The sequence below is a fragment of the Homalodisca vitripennis genome, chromosome 5 (assembly GCF_021130785.1).
Source record: "Homalodisca vitripennis isolate AUS2020 chromosome 5, UT_GWSS_2.1, whole genome shotgun sequence".
Lineage (NCBI taxonomy): Eukaryota > Metazoa > Arthropoda > Insecta > Hemiptera > Cicadellidae > Homalodisca > Homalodisca vitripennis.
The window spans coordinates 34892128-34914813 of NC_060211.1; the positions used below are offsets into that span (position 1 = coordinate 34892128).

Genomic DNA, 22686 nt, shown 5'->3' on the forward strand with positions numbered 1-22686 from the left:
GCTAAGTTGGCTTTGGGAAGACGGCATATTGATATTCTGTGCTATATTGGTTATCATATATGCATATGATTGGAATGTATTATGCATGAATCTATGATTGGGGTCAAAATATCAAAGGCAACAAATATGCCAAGTCAGTTCGGTAAAGGATTTTGTTACGTTCCGTAAGGGTGCTTTGTAATATCATTTCATTTTGGTACAAACCTTTCTGTGTTTATTATTTTTACTGTTAGGAAAATAATTATTCATCGAGAATAAGAGTCGTGTGAATGTGTATAATGGCTGCTGTCGGATTGAACAAATGGACAAAGGATTGAAACTTTGCAAATTCGTTCATTTGGCAATATCGACTGTTAGCTGATCCTGCAAATTATCCTAAAGAGTACTGGACTGTATCTAGTCGCGATTATATGCCAACTGTTCTAGAACAGTGTTTCTTAAACTTTTTGGATCCAACCCCTTTAGGTTTGTATTACTTTCCGCGGCGTCCCAATCCCTCAGATCATCTCAATAGACTCGATTAAGAATAACAATAAGGTATAATTAATTCACATAGGTAAAATATTTGCCTGTATGCCTATTGTAAATTAGCCATTATAAAAATATTTAGTAAAACCCGATTTTCTTGATTACTTATGTAAAACTATGTACTATTCGCTATTACTGATTTTTAAAGAACACTATTATTATAATATTGTCAGACTTGGAATACAAGTAAGTATGTAGAGAGAAGTAAGTAAAGTACAAAGCGTCTAACATTTTAAAAATTGTTGTAATAATTCAACGATTGCTTCAAAGCAATTACAGTTTAGCTATTCAGATTATATCTACTCTAATTCTACACAGTTCGCAATATTCGTTTAAAGTTGCACAAAAGCCAATCGGACACATTTGCTAATTGTCTACGCGAAGGATGAGATTATTACGTAACAATCTGGACTGATATTCGAAACTGCAACACACACTTTTTTTGTAATTTTGGCCTTTATTTTGATTTGACGACCGCTACAGCTGAGAAGCCCGCCTCACAAAGGTTGGAACTAGTAAAGGGGCAATTTACGGGTTCAATTTTTTCAACGTTACGCCAAAACTCTAGTAAATAGCTTTAAATTCAGTCTTTAACGAAGTATCTGTTTGGAATTCAACCAGTTAATCACTCTCATCAACATTTAGATGCATTCCTGTGTTAAATGGATTCGATACATACATAATAGAGTCAGTGCCGGTTTTAGCACTACTAGCGCCCTGGGCGAGATTTCTTCGGCGCCCCCAAACTGCAATTCAATTACACACGAAAAAAGGCTACCGGCGCCCCTGGGCGGTCGCCCAACCGCGCCCTACCCTAAAGCCGCTCCTGAATAGAGTTTATATCGTTGAAAGGGGGTAATTCATAAAAAAGACTTTATTTATTTGTTAATCAATCACACATTACAAAATGAATAAAGAGCCACATGGGACGAATCCTGTGCGTGGCTCTGAGTTCCATTAAAAAAAACTGTGCGCTAAAAAAATACACACAGTTTGAAATATCTTCTTCAATTCACTGTTTCAAGGCGGAACATCTAGCGTATTCACATTTAGCCATGATATCCTTCCGCAAATATAGTTTCTTTTTAAAACCTTCCACTTTGTTTTACAGGTTTAAGATATTTGTGTTATTTTCTTGCAATTAATTAGGCTACTTCGTGTGTTAAAATTTTTAAACAATTCAATAAGATTCAATGTCTTCGATGGAAAGTTCTATAAAAAAAGATTAATCGGCAATGACATGGTTTTTATCCTCGTGGTAAGCGTTTGTTTCGTGTCTCAGCTCAAACTCTAGAAAGGGGGTTACCAAGGGACACCAACAAGAACTACTGTAGAATAAAACTTGAGCGGTCAGATACCATGTCCTTGTACATTTGCTCAAAACATCTTACTTTTTAGGCGTGTTTTTAATGAAGTTGATTGCACTGATAACAATATTTTAAGTATGTCATGCAGTTTCATAATGAGATGTTCGGCGGTTCGGCGGCTAATGCTTCTCTATGGATCATGTAATGGGTCCAAATCGCAATGATTGCTTACGCTCTAACGAGTTTAAGCCCCTTTTCGATCCGCTATTGAACTGCCACTATCGGTAGACTACATATAACAACAAATTTTTGCCAGTCAATGTCATGCTTAATGGCTTGTCTGGGTGGAGTGATGTGTACCGTCAAGGCTACACGTTCCAAGAAATAGTGTTGAGAGCGATTTCGAGTCTCTCATCATAACGCTAATCACGCGATGACGTGGCTATCTCTTTTCTTTATACTTGATTGTTTTAATATAAAAGTAATTATAAATAATTTGTTGAGCTATATGTATATTAATGATGATTAAATAAGTCGATATGACTTTATAAATCCAGTATAGCGTGAAGGAAACAACTACGGACATCAAAATAAAATGTATTTAGTTGGTTTACTCAGCCAAAGGAAGGAGACAATGTCTGTAAACAAACTGTTTGTATACATATCGCTAATAAAGAGGTGAGTTGCAAATAACAAGAGGTGACGTTTATGAGAGCAAAACATTTGGGATGACCACCTATACAGAAAGAGGGGTAATATGTTGAGGACAAGGGAATTCTCTCAAGAACATGAGATGCTTGTTGTTGGACACATAAACACTTTACCACGTGAAGAAAGCTACTACAAAAGGAATAAAAGTTTCAGGATATATCTTAGCCAAAATATCAGTATAAATAGAATGTATCTTGCTTTCAAAGAACTCCATTCTGACTGTTCGATAACTCATTGTTTCTACTGTCTTTACTACTTTCAAGAAACATTATCCAGGCTTATTCTTCTGTCTTCAAGAACAGATACATGTGAAACGTGTGTCTTTTGATAGCCCAGAAACAGTCCAGTGCCGGAAGCAGAAAGTCTCATTTTAAACTTAAAAATCTTCATAGGAAAGCTGAAAAGGCTACGTCTGAAATGGAAGATGATTTAGCCAACTGTATCTGTATCTATGAATCTTAAACAAGTACTGGCACTGCCATGTTTATCACACAAAAATACTATTCACGACAGTTATCCTGCTACAACTTATGCATTTATGTAGGTAATTCTAATATAGGAAACATGTTTTATGGAATGAGGAATGTAATGTGGAAGAAAATTCCAGATAAACGGGCCAACCTCCAATACAAAGGGATAATAGGTAAATAGCGCAGATGGAAAAAGAGCGGTCAGTGGATTGGACCAGTTCCTTTGACCCAACCGTCCACCTCTCATTATCTGAGTGGTGGGTGGGCACTGTGACCCTTCTCCACTCGTCCAGTAAGTTCTGGACTTTACCTTTTGAATGTTGTTGAAGCACCATTAACCTTATAAGGAACTGTAGCGACGCAACAGTTGAGTTCAGCTCCAGAAGTGAACTTGTAAAGTGAGAGAATTAGAGATAATACTCGTGATTGTGACTAATGGATTTGTGTTAATAATTATTGACTGTGTCAGTGTTAAATAAACGCGTGTGCAATTAGATAGTAAAGTTAGTTAATAGCGGATTGTGACAGTATAAACTGGTGACAGTTAGTGAGTTTTTTAAACAAGTAATTTTTTAAAGCCAGCCTAGTTTAAAGTAGCTATTGTATTTAAATTTATTGTAAGAGTGATAAATATTTAGTGAATTCAATATTCGCCGAGTGTTTCATTCAAGCAAATCCGTAACACCCTGTTTGTACTATGTATCTCTACAGAACGGTTTGTTGAGATTAATAAAAACTTCTTGGTTCCGCGACACTATTATGAGATGCGACAGAGAATCTATTGTGACGGCTCTTTAAAAAAGAAAGTATGTTGAAAAATTCAAAACCCCTGTAGACTTGTTAAGTTTGATAGCAAATGAAAACAGTTAAAACCCATATATGACACAACGTTCAGTAGATTCAAATATCAAAGGGCCGAAAGTAAAGACCGAAAGAACATTGAATGATATGGAAGCACGAAAAGAATGTAATGTGCTAAACAAGTGTGGAAATCAAACATAAAAGGATATCCTTTAAATCTGAGTAGTAAGTAAAAAGATTTCCGTAAATTAATACCATTTCTTAATAATAATCTATGAAGAAATTCTGCTAGTCTAATATCAACACAGTTCTAGATATTAATTAAAATATATAATACTTTTTATACTTAGCCGTCACAGTAATGTATACTATTATTTAATTCAGCTGAAAAACTTGATTATCTCAAAACTTAATTTTTGACACTTAGTCTGTTATACATTTCAAGTCTCCAATTATGCAAAAAAGATACAATTGATTTTAATTCTGAATCGAGTTTATTCAAAATAAACCTCAAAATTATAAGGCAGTCTGAAGGAATAAGGATATTAGATTAATGACAAATTAGAATAGACTAATTAAGAACTACGAAACAACCCATCCCATCGTTAGTAATATGACTCCATCATATTTATACTAAAACCCCGCGCGACTATAAACACATCATGTTGTATACATTGACTAGCACATACTCACGGCTTTGCCCACAATTTCTATGCAATATTCGGTGTATTTGTTTGAATAGCTCTCACAATTGCAGTAACACTTGAACTATTTTAGACCAATTTAGAGTAACACTAAAGTCGAAGCTTATAGCTTTCTTAGAGAAAGCTCTTGTGATGTAATGCCATAGGGCCTATTATATTGTTAAAATGGAATTAGTCATATATCAGGTACCCATTTTTCAGTGTTCACGATTAAGGGGACCAGATGGTAAGCAAAACTTTAATTATCTCTTATTCCATGTTTTGTACTTTTTCAATTTTCAATTTTCAATTCAAATGTATTATACTTCTAAAACATAATTAAAGTTATATATATATATATATACTAGCTGTTTCCCGCGGCTTCGCACGCTTTTCGTAAGTTTTGCCCGCGTATGAGCATTTCTGGTTGAAGTAAATTATATTTCCAACCCCGATGTAGATTTTACCTTGATGTCACGATCAAGAAAATATGTCAAAAATGTATTGTACATGCATAATGTATTTTATTACAAAGTGGTCTACCACTCAACCTTTAAGTTCAACCAAAAATTTAGTTTAGACAATTATACATCATAACTTAGCGCCTTCAAATAGTGTTTCACTGTTTAATATACGTATCTATCTCGTAATTGCAGGTTATAATGTGCAGGCGCTTTGAAAACTTTTCTTCATTTTATTCGTTTATATTCACGACATAAGCGAATAATTCAGATAATAACTATCCTATCTTCTAAGTTAGACTAAATTACGGATACATGTGAAATTTGATTGAAATTGGTTCAGTCGTTTTGGAGTTTATTGGCAACATACATCGTGACTCAAGATTTATATATATATAAGATAGTTTTCTAAATTGTATAAATATAGATATTGTTATTGAAAATGAACAACTAAACTCAAATCAGTAATACTTATATTAGACAGTTGTCATCCATTTATGTAAAGAAGATAACATGATACAATAAAGTAAGTATATGCTATTGTTTCTCAATTCATGTTCGCTGTATCATGCTGTTTCCTCGGTCCAGTCCAGAAATTATATCAGTATTTATTTACGTAAGTATTATCATATACTTCATCAGTGAGAAATGGATGCGATGTTCCCTCGACGAGTTTCTGTTATGAAAATTGCATTTAGCCTTTGCGTATTGCTGTGGGATCTCGGACTCAGCGCTCGCTTGTTTCTTCGAATTCTAGTCACAAAGTGGATAGTTTGTTGAATAATGATAATGCCCAATCCCTCCTTTTTTGTTTCAACTACTGTAAATATGCCGTCCCACAATGGGTATGGAAACTAAATTCAATACATGGCATGTAACATCCACAATTTAGTTCATTATGTAAATCCCAGAATAAATTAATTGGTTTACTTTGTTGATACGATGTTCAAATACGAAGTGTTGTTACTTTTGTTATGTTTTTAATGTATAAATGAAAAAAAGAGAAACTAGTGGTTGAGTTAATGAAACATATGGTTGTGCTGTCATAACAGAATGTTTACACAGAACAGTTCATTACATTTAACAGGGTCTTTTAATTAATATTTTGCAAATTTAATTACCAAATTGGATTTTTTATGTGCTTTAGAGACCAGTGGGGCGTAGTCCGAAAGGATTTTCGAAAAAAAATAGCCATATATCCATGGGATCGTAAGAATGTCCATGCAACATTTCTGTACAATCGGTTGAATGGTTTACGCGTGAAAACAAAACAAACATACAAAGGCTCTTTCACATTTATATTATTATCAGAATATACAATTTATAATCAATATGAAAATTAAAACATTAAAATTTATAACTATCGATGGATCAGAGTTTGCATATCAGTGGCAGCTCATGAATATTTATCGGTAGGGTTAGTATAATCCTTCTGCAATCAGTATGTTTAACGTCAACACTGTCAATCATCTCATATGTTGAATATGTAATCTATTTCAACGTTAAAGCAATCATTTTGAAATATATTTTTAACTACGCTATGAAAACCTATTGATTCGATTTAGCTAACGTTTTGCATGCACAGAGCCTGCAATAACAATCTGTCGATCTAAGGTCTAAGGTCGATCTACCTGTATAATTACTTTGGGCTTACAAGTAATAATATAAAGATACTGAATTGACAGTTTACGTATTTTGTTTTTGAATATTATCGTAAAATTCGGGATTTCTTTCGACTAAATTGAGCACAATACCATATAATAAGTACTAGTGGCCTTTACAACCTTACTATTTACTTTACAACTGTATTAAACTAAAATATTTACAACCACATTGACATGACTGCTATTTATTACTTTAATTAAATTAGTAAATAATTCTCAATTCAAATGTTCAAAGAAGATGAAATATTTAAGTGCAATTGTTAAGTTAAGGATTTAAATAAACTTGTATGTTACTTACATTTGTAACTGTGGTGAAATATGAGGTATAAAATTAAAGCTGTACCGAATGACGATAACACATGGGGGTGGTGACTTCTGAGGTCGTAGTAATAAATACTCGAATTGCAAAGTTTACTTATAAGTTCAATTTAATCAGTGAAACTTACAAGCACCACTTTTAGTTGGTAAATTAAATGTATGCCTTGCCACGTTGCTGCCAATTAGAGTACAAGAACTAAAAATGTATATCTGATAGGTGGGCCTAAAATATCCAATGTTCTATGGAATTATGCCTACGATGTTTTACTTTATAAAACATTAAGATTTTACTTCCCTTCGCAATATGTAGACCAGGGGTGCCCAACCTTTTTTACCCAAGGGCCACATTGTAAAGCCTTTATGGCCAGGCGGGCCAACATCCCAGGGAATTTGGAACCCCAAACAAAACGTATTGCCCGGGGTTTGTTCCAGAAATCTTGTGCAAAATATGAGTTTTAAGGTTATTTGGTCCTTGTTTCCTGATTATTGTAATTTCTTATTATTTATTAGTTGTTAGGTAAAGGTTTATAATATATTATGTGTTTAGGTACTTTTAGTAGAAATAAATATAAACCCAGACTTTTGGATGTTTGCTCTAATTCTGAGGGAACAATAAAAAAGTCACCAATAAATTGAATACATTGATTTTAATTAATCCTACTAGGATACTAGGACATACAAATTACGTGGCGAGTGGTGACCTTGAGTTGGGTAGGGGTTACGTCGCCGCACCGCGCGCTGTGCTGTGCTTTACGCGCGCTCTATTCGCCAGCCGGCAGCCACCACCGTAGCCAGTGAAATCTATCTGCAACTACTTTACTTCTTTCAACACTCATACTCCACCAAATGAATATACGGCTCGTTCTACGTGAAATCGGCTGGACTGCTTGGTTCTCAAAATTTGTATTTATTTAATATTTCAAATGCTTATAAACAAATTTGGTTGTTTTGGCAACAAGGCGGGCCACATAAAACTGACTCGCGGGCCGGATTCGGCCCGCGGGCCGTAGGTTGGGCAGCCCTGGTGTAGACTCACAACCCGGGTGTCGGCGTCTTGGCACGAGACATTGAAGCTGTAGTCTAAGAACGGTTATTTCTAGTCGGTGATTACTAGAAGAGGAGTAGAAGTTATGAAACTGGTAGCCATCTACTCAAACAATACGTGATATACGTGAGATACGTGATATACGTGAGACACGTGAGATCCGTGAGCTCGCCTAAAACAAATTCGCGACGGTATTAGCCATTTAATGATACAAATAACCTATTACAACAACGTGCTCGTCAGAAGGACGACGCCACAACTTGTATCTATTTCAATCAAGAAAATAAAAGATCTTCAAGGCTAAGTTACTTTACTATTTACAACTTTACTTTACGTTACATTCATTTTTATATATTTGGCATCAAAGGGCTAATTTAATAATACGAAAAGATAAATTTTACTTCCGGATAAGGCGCGAGAGGTCTAATCGGTCACGTAGTTGGGCTGCTACAAAGGGTTAGAATAAAATATTCATACGCGTGCCAATTAGGTAGTTACTCCGCCGATAATTTAGTTCCGGAACATTGGATAAAAAAAAATATTAAATTATACTGGCTGACTAGTTTGTGAAATTTACATTATATAAAATCTAATTAATTAATTAACGGTACAAAGCAATGAATTAATAAAAATAAAAAATAATAATTTTTGTGCTGGTACGCTTTAGATGAGATTGACGGGGAAAACATGCGATACCGACAAGAATGAATGTGAATTTAAAAGGAACCAATAAATGTCTATTCTAAATAAGATAATACCTATTAAGTATTAAAGCAAAGAGTTCATGTTGTATTCTACGATGTGGCAGAGAAAAATTGTCTGTTGGCTTAGAAAGATGTGGATTGAAGAGAATTCAGAAACACACTCCTATAAGCTACTACTATTATCAGCCAATTATTTAATGAATACTTTACCTTTGTCGGTGAGAATTTGGCGTGAGTTATTTCCCCGTGAGGAGCAGTCGAGATTACTGACAACGATTATTTAAAACTAAACTAATGTTTGGGCCGTTGGGCCAATGCTCGGTGGAGTAATCGAACTAAGCCCAACAACGACCATGCAGCAGATTCCGTGATCGTTTTGGTACCCCATTACTCAAGAGAAGAACAGTCACGTGGTAAAATTCTTAAATGGAAGATCTGCACCGGAATGGGATGAAACCCCTATCAAGTAAATTAATGATCTGATAAATTCTCTAACATACCTGGTAAATATTAGCACTTGTACTGGAAAACTCCCAGATATTTCTAAATTTGCTAAGGTGATTTAAATGTTCAAATCTGGTACAAAACTGTCACTAGTAACTATAGACCGATATGTTTACTTCTTACTGTAGGTAAAAGTTTTGGAGAAATGTGTCAGAGTTTCAAACTACCTTGAGAAAGAAAATATCTACTCGACCTACTAATATGGATCTATAGGCAAAATCAAAATACGGTGGTCGATGCGTAATTCTATTACACAAAATGTATCGCTGAGAAGTATGGTAGTAAAAACGTGTACTAATAATATTTTTAAGATTTGGCCAAAACGTTTGATTCAGTGGACAGGCAAAAATTGGTTTCAAAATTAATGGTAATTGGCATCTAAGACAGATCACTGGGCTGGTTTATAAGCTATTTAGAGATCGTTTCCAGTTTGTCTCCATAGACGGATTCCAGAGTGATGAGACTACTGTAAACTACGGTGTCATTCAGGGAAGCACTCTCGGTCTCCTTTTATTTATATTGATATTAAAAAAATTAACATCCAAGGTAAAGAAACTCTTTCTACTTGCTGATATCTGACGATTGTGAGTGGCGTCCTCACTGATATTTTAACTTTAAATATCAGTAAAATGAAATATTTCCCAATATTCGCAAGTTTAACTACTTACTTATATTTGCATGATCATGACCACAGGGAGCTTCTGTTGCATCCCTGTGGAGATCCGCGATCTATAGTTTGTGATTGATCTTATGGACCAATACAAATGTCCTGAAATAATTGTTGATCCTAAGTTGTCTTGGGCCCCGCACATTCGGTATGTCAAGCAGAGGCTCAGGAAAATGACTTTCTCCTTTTTTCAGCTAAGTAGGGTTTTTTCTCTCCGCGGAGCAATGCAGGATGACTACTACTTAACTAATTAATAACTAATAGGGCGGCACTCCTAGGTTGTCGTAGAGACGTTAACTGTCAAGCGGATGGCAATTACAACATTATTTCTTCAACAACATAGCTACTTTTCTCAAAATTATGTGCCTTATTTATTCGTAAAATTTTATTTAAATTATTGTACGTAATTGATATAAAAACTATAAATAAAATTAGCTGTGGATATTTCATACAAGACTTCACAATAACATGGAATTATCACACACAATTCATAGAGATTTGCCCTACTATTATTTTACAGCCTGAAGTGTCGCCGTGTTAGTTGAGAGTGGCGAATGAGTGGTTGCTCGTGTGAGAGTGGCAGCCACATAGAGAGTGATGCACTTGCAATACACGTGATTAACACACTTCATTTACATATTTACGCCTACACACGCAGGCTAACATGTAATTAGAAACTAATACACATACATCCACACATACACTATACCATTACGATAAACAAATACTCCATTCCATATTCTTTCAACACAATAACCACACCAACAAATATACTATCCCGTACATTCTATCTTCTTGAGGTTGAAAGCATAATCTTATTCTAACATGTAGTTTTAATTTTGTAAATAATTGTCATGAAACATAACTTCCCATACAAATTATGTATTGTTAATTTTCGTCTTATAAATGAACACCTATCACGTTTTTATAGTTTGAACTTGTGAAGGAAAGATGACATTTTCCATCGTTCAGTGATACAAAAAATCAGTATCAGTAAACATTTCCAAGTAAACTTTAAACAAGTTCAAATTTGTCTCAGCATTCCTTTTGCTAGTTCTTGGTGATCGAAAAATTCCAATGGGACTTATAAGATAAAAATAAATTGTTTACGGTAAAATGTTTCGAAAATTTTATAAGCATTCCAGAACACTATTTGTAGTTTGAACGGCTGCCATATTGAAACGAAGTGGCGTATCAAGCCGAGCAAACAAACTTAGTCGTGAGATATATATATATATACAGTATATATATATATATATATATATATATATTTATAAAACAAAACATCAACACTTTAAGAAAGTTCAACTTGATCGAGGTTTTTTTTGGGACGGTTATCTTCTTTAAAAGCTGATTTATACAGGGTTTCCAACGAGTAAACCCCAAAAAAAAATTCTCCGGTGGTTTCCTCTCATCAAAATAATGGAAAAGTTCATGCAAACATATTATGTCTGGAAACGCTTTATTAGCGAAATATGGCTAGCGAAATATTTCTCCCGATTTTCTAGGAAAGGACGGAAATAAAGCAAAACTGACGTGTTTATGGCGTACAGATAATTGTTAATTTATTGGATTTTATGTAAAATTAACTAAAAAAATTGAACAAAATACGTCCGAGACCTGTAATAACACCTATTTCTGAAATAGCGCACAAAATATGCAAAACTCGTTCTCAAAATACGTGTTTTGTTTTGATTTAAGTACATTAACTTCATTACATGGGTAATAAAAACGCAAACGTTTTAACCAAATATTTTAGAGAATTTAATTCCGAAGAGAACAATGTAAAATAGGCTAATAATAAACAAACACAAAGTTGAAATAATTAGTGCTCAAATAAATAAATACACACGATTATCAATACAACATTTTGTACCCATAGTTACTGCACTATAATTTTGCACGGCTAGTTGTCATATTAGGACGTAACTAAAACTAAAAGTACTAAAATTTTGCTTTAGATCACTGTATTTTTAAAACAGCGATATCAACTTTAGTGGAAATATGTATGTACTCAACTTGTATCCTACAGGGAGGAAGCGTCTAGTATTCTAGTTGTATAACGCATCAAAGTCTAGGAACCAGGAGCCCATTAGCATTGCATAAGCACACATTCTGATTTCTCTCGAATTCGATAGAATGAAACTGATCGTCAGCCACGCTGGTTTAGGAGGAGGTCGAGAATTGAAGTTATTCAGAGGGCTAAGCTTATCAAATGGCCACATTTTTTTAGTTAAAACCTACTGTCAGACACTTCCGTCAGACAACCGGTTAAAGAAGGTGAAAGTTGTATCTTTCCGTCAAATAATCAGTTTTTTAGGGTTAACCATTTATGTATTTTACGGATAACTTTTAGTCTGCCAAGCTAAGGAAAATACGATCCAAGAAAAATATTGTTCAATTATATTAACCATTACGATATACTGCCATTTCGAACTCCAATAAACTAACTTGACTAATGATAAATCATTTCTTAAGGAAACTTCTATTATAAAGTTCATGAAATTGAGCTCGTGTGTTAGTACAGAGCAAATTGACCCTCAAATCCTATCGGGTCGTCAATTTAACTTCAATTACGGCAATGTTTCCTCCTATATAAGCATGTTGAGTAATTGAATATAACTACTGTATTAGTGCGTAGCTAGCAGATAAAGGGTTTCCTTATTGACTCGGTAGCGAATAACTCAATAAGTGAATGGTAATAACTTTCCAAGTATTCCGTTTGTTTGTGGTTTCCGTAGTGGTATGAATATGTATCTTTTCCCCTTATTTACTTCAATAATGTTCTTGTAAATATTAGCCCAGTACCTTGTCGGACGGGTGTGTTCAACATTCTACAACACCAGTAGGCCGTGTAGAGCACGTGGGGCATCGGGCGGTTGAGTTGAACCCACTATACCTCTTCAGACGGGCGTGTAGAACCCCCTACAACACCGGTAGGGCGTGTAGAGCACGTTATATTTACACACACACACACACACACACACACACACACACACACACACACACACACACACACACACACACACACACACACACACACACACACACACACACACACACACACACACACACACACACACACACACACACACACACACACACACACACACACACACACACACACACACACACACACACACACACACACACACACACACACACACATATATATTACCCAAGCCCTACAGAGGGCAGTCCGAGCGCACACTCTTTCCGTGCCTCTCAATTCATAGCCATTACCGTTAGATAGATTATTTCTGTGTGCCTAATGCAACCAATGGTTTTATTCGATTTTATTTTTATTTAAATAAGTAAAAGAAAATTCATTTTATGACTTAGTTACTTTCATGCATGATAATGGTTATAATTATCATAAAAATCATACTTCTTTATAAGATTTATTTAAAAGATAAAATCAGGTATACATTTATAATGTTAATATACATATTTATAGCTTTATAACGTTTAAAGACATTTAGTGTTAACGAGAAAGTACTTATGTACTAAAGTACACTAACGAGAAAGTTTGTTAGTGTTACTGACAAAAACTTCAAAAAATGTAAGGTACGTTCAAGATCACGTTTATCGAACACTTTATCGAAATCACTCACGCCCGTTGATACCGCACGGTGATGAAACACTAGTTGCACATATTAGAAGATTATTGACACATTTATGCGTGACGGCGTTAGACACTCAAGCATGCACTTAAAACCCGCTTGCCCACATACACTTTGTCGAAATCACGTTACACCGGTTGATACCGCACGGTGATGAAACACTAGTGTGCACATATAAGAAGATTATTGACACATTTATGCGTGACGGCGTTAGACACTCAAGCATGCACTTAAAACCCGCTTGCCCACATGCACTTTGTCGAAATCACGTTACACCGGTTGATACCGCACGGTGATGAAACACTAGTGTGCACATATAAGAAGATTATTGACACATTTATGCGTGACGGCGTTAGACACTCAAGCATGCACTTAAAACATTGGCACCGCTTGCCCACATACACTTTGCCAAAATCACGTTACACCGGTTGATACCGCACGGTGATGAAACACTAGTTGCACATATAAGAACATTATTGACACATTTATGCGTGACGGCGTTAGACACTCAAGCATGCACTTAAAACATTCGCACCGCTTGCCCACATACACTTTGCCAAAATCACGTTACACCGGTTGATACCGCACGGTGATGAAACACTAGTTGCACATATAAGAACATTATTGACACATTTATGCGTGACGGCGTTAGACACTCAAGCATGCACTTAAAACATTCGCACCGCTTGCCCACATGCACTTTGTCGAAATCACGTTACACCGGTTGATACCGCACGGTGATGAAACACTAGTGTGCACATATAAGAAGATTATTGACACATTTATGCGTGACGGCGTTAGACACTCAAGCATGCACTTAAAACCCGCTTGCCCACATGCACTTTGTCGAAATCACGTTACACCGGTTGATACCGCACGGTGATGAAACACTAGTGTGCACATATAAGAAGATTATTGACACATTTATGCGTGACGGCGTTAGACACTCAAGCATGCACTTAAAACATTGGCACCGCTTGCCCACATACACTTTGCCAAAATCACGTTACACCGGTTGATACCGCACGGTGATGAAACACTAGTTGCACATATAAGAACATTATTGACACATTTATGCGTGACGGCGTTAGACACTCAAGCATGCACTTAAAACATTCGCACCGCTTGCCCACATACACTTTGCCAAAATCACGTTACACCGGTTGATACCGCACGGTGATGAAACACTAGTTGCACATATAAGAACATTATTGACACATTTATGCGTGACGGCGTTAGACACTCAAGCATGCACTTAAAACATTCGCACCGCTTGCCCACATGCACTTTGTCGAAATCACGTTACACCGGTTGATACCGCACGGTGATGAAACACTAGTGTGCACATATAAGAAGATTATTGACACATTTATGCGTGACGGCGTTAGACACTCAAGCATGCACTTAAAACCCGCTTGCCCACATGCACTTTGTCGAAATCACGTTACACCGGTTGATACCGCACGGTGATGAAACACTAGTGTGCACATATAAGAAGATTATTGACACATTTATGCGTGACGGCGTTAGACACTCAAGCATGCACTTAAAACATTGGCACCGCTTGCCCACATACACTTTGCCAAAATCACGTTACACCGGTTGATAGCGCACGGTGATGAAACACTAGTTGCACATATAAGAACATTATTGACACATTTATGCGTGACGGCGTTAGACACTCAAGCATGCACTTAAAACATTCGCACCGCTTGCCCACATACACTTTGCCAAAATCACGTTACACCGGTTGACACCGCACGGTGATAAAACACTAGTTGCACATATAAGAACATTATTGACACATTTATGCGTGGCGGCGTTAGACACTCAAGCATGCACTTAAAACATTCGCACCGCTTGCCCACATACACTTTGCCAAAATCACGTTACACCGGTTGATAGCGCACGGTGATGAAACACTAGTGTGCACATATTAGAAGATTATTGACACATTTATGCGTGACGGCGTTAGACACTCAAGCATGTACTTAAAACTCGCTTGCCCACATGCACTTTGCCGAAATCACGTTACACCGGTTGATACCGCACGGTGATGAAACACTAGTGTGCACATATAAGAACATTATTGACACATTTATGCGTGACGGCGTTAGACACTCAAGCATGCACTTAAAACCCGCTTATCCACATGCACTTTGTCGAAATCACGTTACACCGGTTGATACCGCACGGTGATGAAACACTAGTGTGCACATATAAGAACATTATTGACACATTTATGCGTGACGGCGTTAGACACTCAAGCATGCACTTAAAACCCGCTTGCCCACATGCACTTTGTCGAAATCACGTTACACCGGTTGATAGCGCACGGTGATGAAACACTAGTGTGCACATATAAGAAGATTATTGACACATTTATGCGTGACGGCGTTAGACACTCAAGCATGCACTTAAAACATTCGCACCGCTTGCCCACATGCACTTTGTCGAAATCACGTTACACCGGTTGATACCGCAACAGAGTTCCAACCCTTGTCCTACAGCAAACGCGATCCAAATTAATGATAATGTTGTTGATAAAGGTGAAACGTTAACACCATCGCTTCGATTGTAAATACAAGTGTTGCTATAGTTTTGAACTCTATTTAATCTGCCTTTTGAGAAGAAAAATTTAATTATCTCTAATAGTTTCAAAATGACGGCTGAAAGTGGATACAAAATAGTGTTTTTGCTCTTATTACCACTCCTGTTTCGACACTTCATAAAATGAGCTTACACATGATACCGTGCATGGCCGTGATTTTCAAAACATTCTACGACCGTAAAATGTATTATCTTGAAAATAAAAAATGCCTATACTTACAAATAAAAAAAAAAAAAAAAAAAAAAACGAACAAAAAATGCACTTACAATTACAAATAGTAAGTGGGACTCCCACCACATATAATAAAAGGCCGTTATAACCCGAAAAACCTTTACTCCTAATGTTATTTTCTATCTGTATGTAATCTTTCAAAAATTTCGTTAAATAAACTGTATTTATAAATACCGAGTGATAGTTTATATTGTCTCTTCACAGGCAGTTTACAACTGGGGAGTTACTTCCTCAACTCTTTCCAAGAAAAGTATACACAAACAATGTCAGCCAATGGCGCAGTGTAGCGGGCACAACGGTTATCGCAAGACAACCAGATCAAGCAAAGCCGAGCTTGGCTGGTGCTTGGATGGGTGACCGCTTATCGATCCTGTCTTTGCAAGCAGTCCGCCTGCCTGGCCAATGGTAGTGGTTCGAAAGTCACCTTTAAGTCGTTGGTTCCAGGTTGTATTAGAGAGGGAGTGTTATTTTATCCCTAACTTCGCCTGATAAAATAAGAAAAAAAAATAGAGTCGTAATGTTAATTTGAGAAATCCAGAACACGACTGCATAACTGGATTCATTACGCGTGGACTCCTCTGATTGTCTGAATGGACCATACATACTGAACTAAGGACTGCTTTGAAAGTTCCTTTTTTCTGTTAAAAAAATACGCAAGACGAAAACCTTCATGATGTTGTTGATATGAAAATAAATGTATAAACGTAAATTACCATAAATACCGCTAATCACTGTATGCGTCTTGTAACAATGAAACTTCATAATTACACTAAAGCTCTATTTAATAAAATGAATCATATGACTTTGTACGTTTCACGATAAAGGAATGATTTTTCTTGCGGGATAATGATACAAGATAATGATTAAACCGGACTATTCTTTGATCTCCAGAAGGCAGATCGGTAATTAAATTATGAATGCGAGCTATAGTAATCAGTAAATCATCTAGAAATTTGTTTATCGGTTCAGTTAGTCCAGCTGATTGAACATTGTAAAATGTTTTAATAATGGCTTATCGGTTTCTGTTTTACCTAACATTATCTTGTTTTGTTTAAATCTTTTGCAGTTTTTACAGACTCACGTTTGCAGAATGTTGTTATATACTTTTTTATGCAAAAAAGATATTTTTAGTTTATTTTTTAAATTGTTGTTGTTTTTATATATTGTCCATTAAGTCTGTTTTCACCTTCCGTGATCATGTTATCATCGCGAAAACGGAACCAATCGTCTATCTGTGCGTCGGATATTTCCAATATACAATAAAAACTAAAAAAAAAAACTAATTCTAATCCTAATAATATTATAAATGAGAAAGTGTCTGTGTTTGTTTGTTTTGCTTTCAGGCGCAAACTATTCAACCGATTGTACAGAAATTTTACATGAACATTCTTAGTGTCCCTGGTAAAAATCCGGGTCAGGGCTACCCATCACTGGTCTCTGAAGTAGCAAAATATCCCATCTTGGTCCCTAAAATTGTGAAATATTAATTAAAAGAGCGTGTTAAACGTCATCAACTGTGTAATACTGTTTTATAACTGCACATCTATATCCCTAATTAATTTAATCACTAATTCATCTTTTGCATGATAGTGTGAAATCACAGATTAAGCACGATAGTAACAACACTTCTTATATCAATGTTTTCTGTAAATGCTATAAGTAAGACAATTCCTGTGACAAGACATGACCCACATTGAGGTGCTCAGCGAATAGCCAACAATACAAAACTGAATAAATAGCAGCTCTCAGTGTGTGTTATGTGTTGTCAAAGGAAATATGTTATTTTTTATTCTATTTAAATAATTTTGGTGTCATTAGATTTGTGATAAAATCCTCTAAAACTGCTTTTCTTATAGTAATTTTTGCTGGTTTTTAAGGTATTCAAAGTTTAAAAGTTTTAGTGGCCGCCATTTTAAAATAATAAAAATAATAGCATTATATTTTTAAATACCAGTTACACCACCAGTTACCACCACCAGCCCAGTGGACCAGTTACTACTGGTCTTGTTATCGCAAACATTTAAGCCAAAAGTTTGTATAATTTAATTTATTATATTTGAAGATATTATTTTTTGTATAAAAACACATACAAACATACAGATGGGAAATAAGCATCGGATACCCATGTTCATATGGTGAAATATGGTTGTCTTGACCTGAGTAATAACATAATATACCTTTGCCCAGAGAGTTACGGAATGCCTTGTATAATTAATTCTAACCAGAAATGCTCTTAAAAGCGAATAACCTAAAATAAGAGTTACTCGCCATTTCGCTTAACCTCTGTTCCTCTTAACCACGAACACTGAAAACGGGTGCTCGGTGCCATGATATATGGTCTAAAATAGTTCTTCAATTCTACAGGCCTACAACCTTATGTGATTCCTGGCCAGTCTTCTTAAAACACGAGTGCAGTGAAACATTATTGTATGAAATAGCCCTTGTTAATTGATATATTTTTTATGCAATTATATAATAATTGAATAAATATGTTGTCGTTTATTTATTTTTATTTTTTTTTCAAACCGATTCATATTTTCATATCTTCTAAAACTTTGATGTGTTGTGCAGTATTGTGGAGTTGTTACTAAAAGTTACTACGTTTTCCATAGTATGTCGAACTATTTCATTGCAATTGTTGTTACATTGTCTAAAAAAAGAGGGTTCTGCAACTAGGTGGGATGGGTCGGTGGTTGAAAATTGTAACCGAAAAGTCAATTTAAATTAATAACACAAATAAAACTTTTAAGAACATATAAATTTTTATTGAACATAAAAATTCTATTGATTTCGTTACAGATGGGGTATGCGGTGATGAAACAGAGAGGTTCGGGGATCCACCTTCGGCAGTTCTCGAGGGCTGTGGTGGTGGAGGAGGCCGGCAGGCGGTTGGTCCTGGCCAGTGTCGAGTGTGGTATGATGTCCCACGGTGTCCGTGTAGAGGTATTCTATATCTAATACAAATTCATGGCCTTTAGCGCCGGAAATGTGTCACTAATTAAAATATGGTATTGTACCATGTCAAACAGTTCCAAATGTTGTAGATATCGACAATATATATATATATATATATATATATATATTATATATATATATATACAGGGTGATTCATGAAGTTCTCCCCCCACTTCTACAGCACATTGTACTAGTAAAAATAATGAAAAAATGTTATATAAACATAGGTCCGGAAAAACGCTTCGTTAGCGAGTTACAGCTAGCGAAAGATTTCGCCTGAATTCCTGGGTAAAGAGTAAAATAAAGCCATACTGAACTTTTGGAAAGGTTAATTAAGTAGGAAATATCGTGGATTCTTATGTATTTTTACCTGATAAAGCTAATAAAATAGGTTTCAGAAACTGTACCTGTAGTAGTTTTTGAGGGATTCAGGGTTAAATGCAAAAAATTGGGGCACGAAACAATGTTTTTTTTTAAGTTTGATGTACAATAACTTTGTTAAATTGGTAATAAATACATAAAATCAACAAACATTAATTGTAGAGGAATTTAATTCTGAGAAAATTGATATAATCAAAGTCTAAAATGAAACAGAAATAAGTACCAAAAAATCGATTTTATTCAGTATAATACATTACTAGTTTTAAGCAAAATTAATCAGGTTGGGGCCAAACCATACGCACCTTTTTATAATAGATGTTCGAAAATGAGGCCATCATTATCAATAAATTTTTGCAGCACGTTTTGTGTATTGCTTTTGTTGCGTTTCTTAATTTTTCAGGACTTCCCTGTATATGCACAGCCGAATCCATAATACGGGCAATTAATTCATCACGAGAATTCACTTTTGTCTTGTATACAATGTCTTTCATCCATCCCCAGATGCAATAATCCAATGGAGATAGATGTGGTGATCTTGGTGGCCAAGGGGTGAGGCCCTCCACGACCAATCCAGTGTCCCAGGAAATTGATGATTTAAGTAAGCAGAAACGGCACGTGAAAAGTGGGGAGGTGCTCCGTCATGCTGGAAGTACAAATTTTGTCTGAGATGTAAAGGAACATTCTCTAACAGCTGCGGCAACTCTTCTTGAAGGAAATGCAAATAGAACTCAGCATTTAGGCGTCCAGGTAATATGAAAGGTCCAATCAGCCGATTGTGCAAAAGGCCACACCAGACATTGACGCTAAATCGGTGTTGAAAGTTCTGTTCCACTACCTCATGTGGATTTCCTTCTGCCCATGAGTGTTCATTGTGCAAGTTATTGACACCATCCCGAGTGAATTGTGCCTCATCCGTAAACAAAATACGCTTGTAGAGTTGATTATTAATATTCAAAAAGTTGCGAAACTCCAAGCGAAGCGGACCATCCCCTAGCTGTAGATGTTGAACCTTTTGTTTATGAAACGGATAAAAATTTGTTTCGATTAAGTGACCTCCACACCGTTGACTGCGAAACTCCTATCCGCCTAGAAATACGTCGTGTACTTACACCTGGACTGCGATGAACAGCATTAATAACAATATTATCATCAAGTTGGACAGCTCGTTCATAATTGGTTCTAGTACTTGGTAGTGATCCTGTTTCCCGAAGAGTACGAAAAGTTCCTGAAATTGTTTTGGTATCTGGAATCCTCCTATTAGGGTAACGTAGTTCATATTCTTCTACAGCAGCTCTAGCATTACCATTACAGTAACCCAAAATAAAAACCATATCAGCGTATTCCTCTGATGTAAATAAGTAAGGGCATTTTTTCGCTGAATATAAACAATCGAATTATAACTCACAGAAAAATTGCATTTAATAACACGGTTCACAGAACCCGATCTCCTGCTGTAGCTTGCAAAACACCACTAATACACAGTTCTAACGTAAACAGTACAGAATACCATTGTTGATCAGCTGTTATTCGTGCGTTACCAACTTAGAAATTAATAAAACAAAAAACTGCATTTCGATGATTAGTAAACAATAATGGGAAAATGTTTGCTTCATTTATTTTCGAACATTTGATGTAAATTTTTATTAAAAAAAAAAATACAACGTAATAAAACATGATATTTTTATTTACAAACAAAATTTATTTAACAGTTAATCTTGTTTTCTCAATTTATCTCATCATTAAGGAACAAACATTTTGTTTTTGTTTTATTTTAACTAAATACCGTACGGTATTTCTTTACAGCTAGTAATGTATTATACTGAATAAAATCGATTTTTTGGTGATTATTTCTGTTTTATTTTAGACTTTGATTATATCAATTTTCTCAGAATTAAATTCTCTACAATTAATGTTTGTTGATTTTATGTATTTATTACCAATTTAACAAGGTTATTGTACATCAAACTTAAAAAAACATTGTTTCGTGCCCCAATTTTTTTGCATTTAACCCTGAATCCCTCAAAAACTACTACAGGTACAGTTCTGAAACCTATTTTATTAGCTTTATCAGGTAAAAATACATAAGAATCCACGATATTTCTTACTTAATTAACCTTTCCAAAAGTTCAGTATGGCTTTATGTTACTCTTTACCCAGGAATTCAGGACGAAATCTTTTCGCTAGCTGTAACTCGCTAACGAAGCGTTTTTCGGACCTATGTTTATATAACATTTTTTCATTATTTTTACTAGTACAATGTGCTGTAGAAGTGGGGGGAGAACTTCATGAATCACCCTGTATATATATATATATATATAAAATATATATATATAATATATAAAATATATATATATATATAATATAAAAATATATATATATATATATATATAAAATATATATATATATATATAAAATATATATATATATATATATATATATATATATTATATAGTAAGTCTACAGATGATCAAATAGTATTGTAATTTACGTGACTGTTGCCATGTGTGTCCTTACTTTTCATTTGGGGAATGTACTGTTTGTCAAAGCGGACTCGCATCTCGTCCCACCTGCCTCATATATATTGGTCTCGCAATGACTCACATCTAGGCTGTTAGTAAAAACGACACATTTTCTTCTAATTTGGGTGAATATTTTCTTCTAGTGGGACGAGTGCAATGTGTCCAACTAAGTCATAAGAATAAAAATTATCGGTCCAATTTTTCTATTGTAAAAACAGGAGTTCCTCAAGGCTCAATACTGGGTCCTCTTCTATATCTTATGTTCATAAATGATTTACCTGTATCTCTGAAATCTAACCTAGAGAATATAGATTTTTTCTTTACGCTGATGATATGAGTATATACTCCATCTATCTTTTTAATTTAAAAAAATATTGATTTAAAAATGTATCCTAAAACTATACAATATGGATCATATAAAAACCAATTCTTCATATTTTATAAAACCCTTAATTAAATTTGAAGAACTACATGTAACTTATAAGATAAAATATTTCTTTAGT

The 22686-nt window shown here is 35.2% G+C and overlaps 1 protein-coding gene across 2 annotated transcripts in view; it reads left to right on the top strand.

Moving 5' to 3' along the window:
• LOC124361988 (neutral ceramidase) overlaps positions 1-22686 on the top strand; it is an 81039-nt gene that overhangs the window by 17244 nt on the left and 41109 nt on the right. For both annotated transcript variants that reach the window (XM_046816106.1, XM_046816107.1), the window contains exon 3: positions 19128-19271. In XM_046816106.1, coding sequence (XP_046672062.1) covers positions 19128-19271 — 144 coding nt within the window. The remainder of the gene's footprint in view (positions 1-19127; positions 19272-22686) is intronic.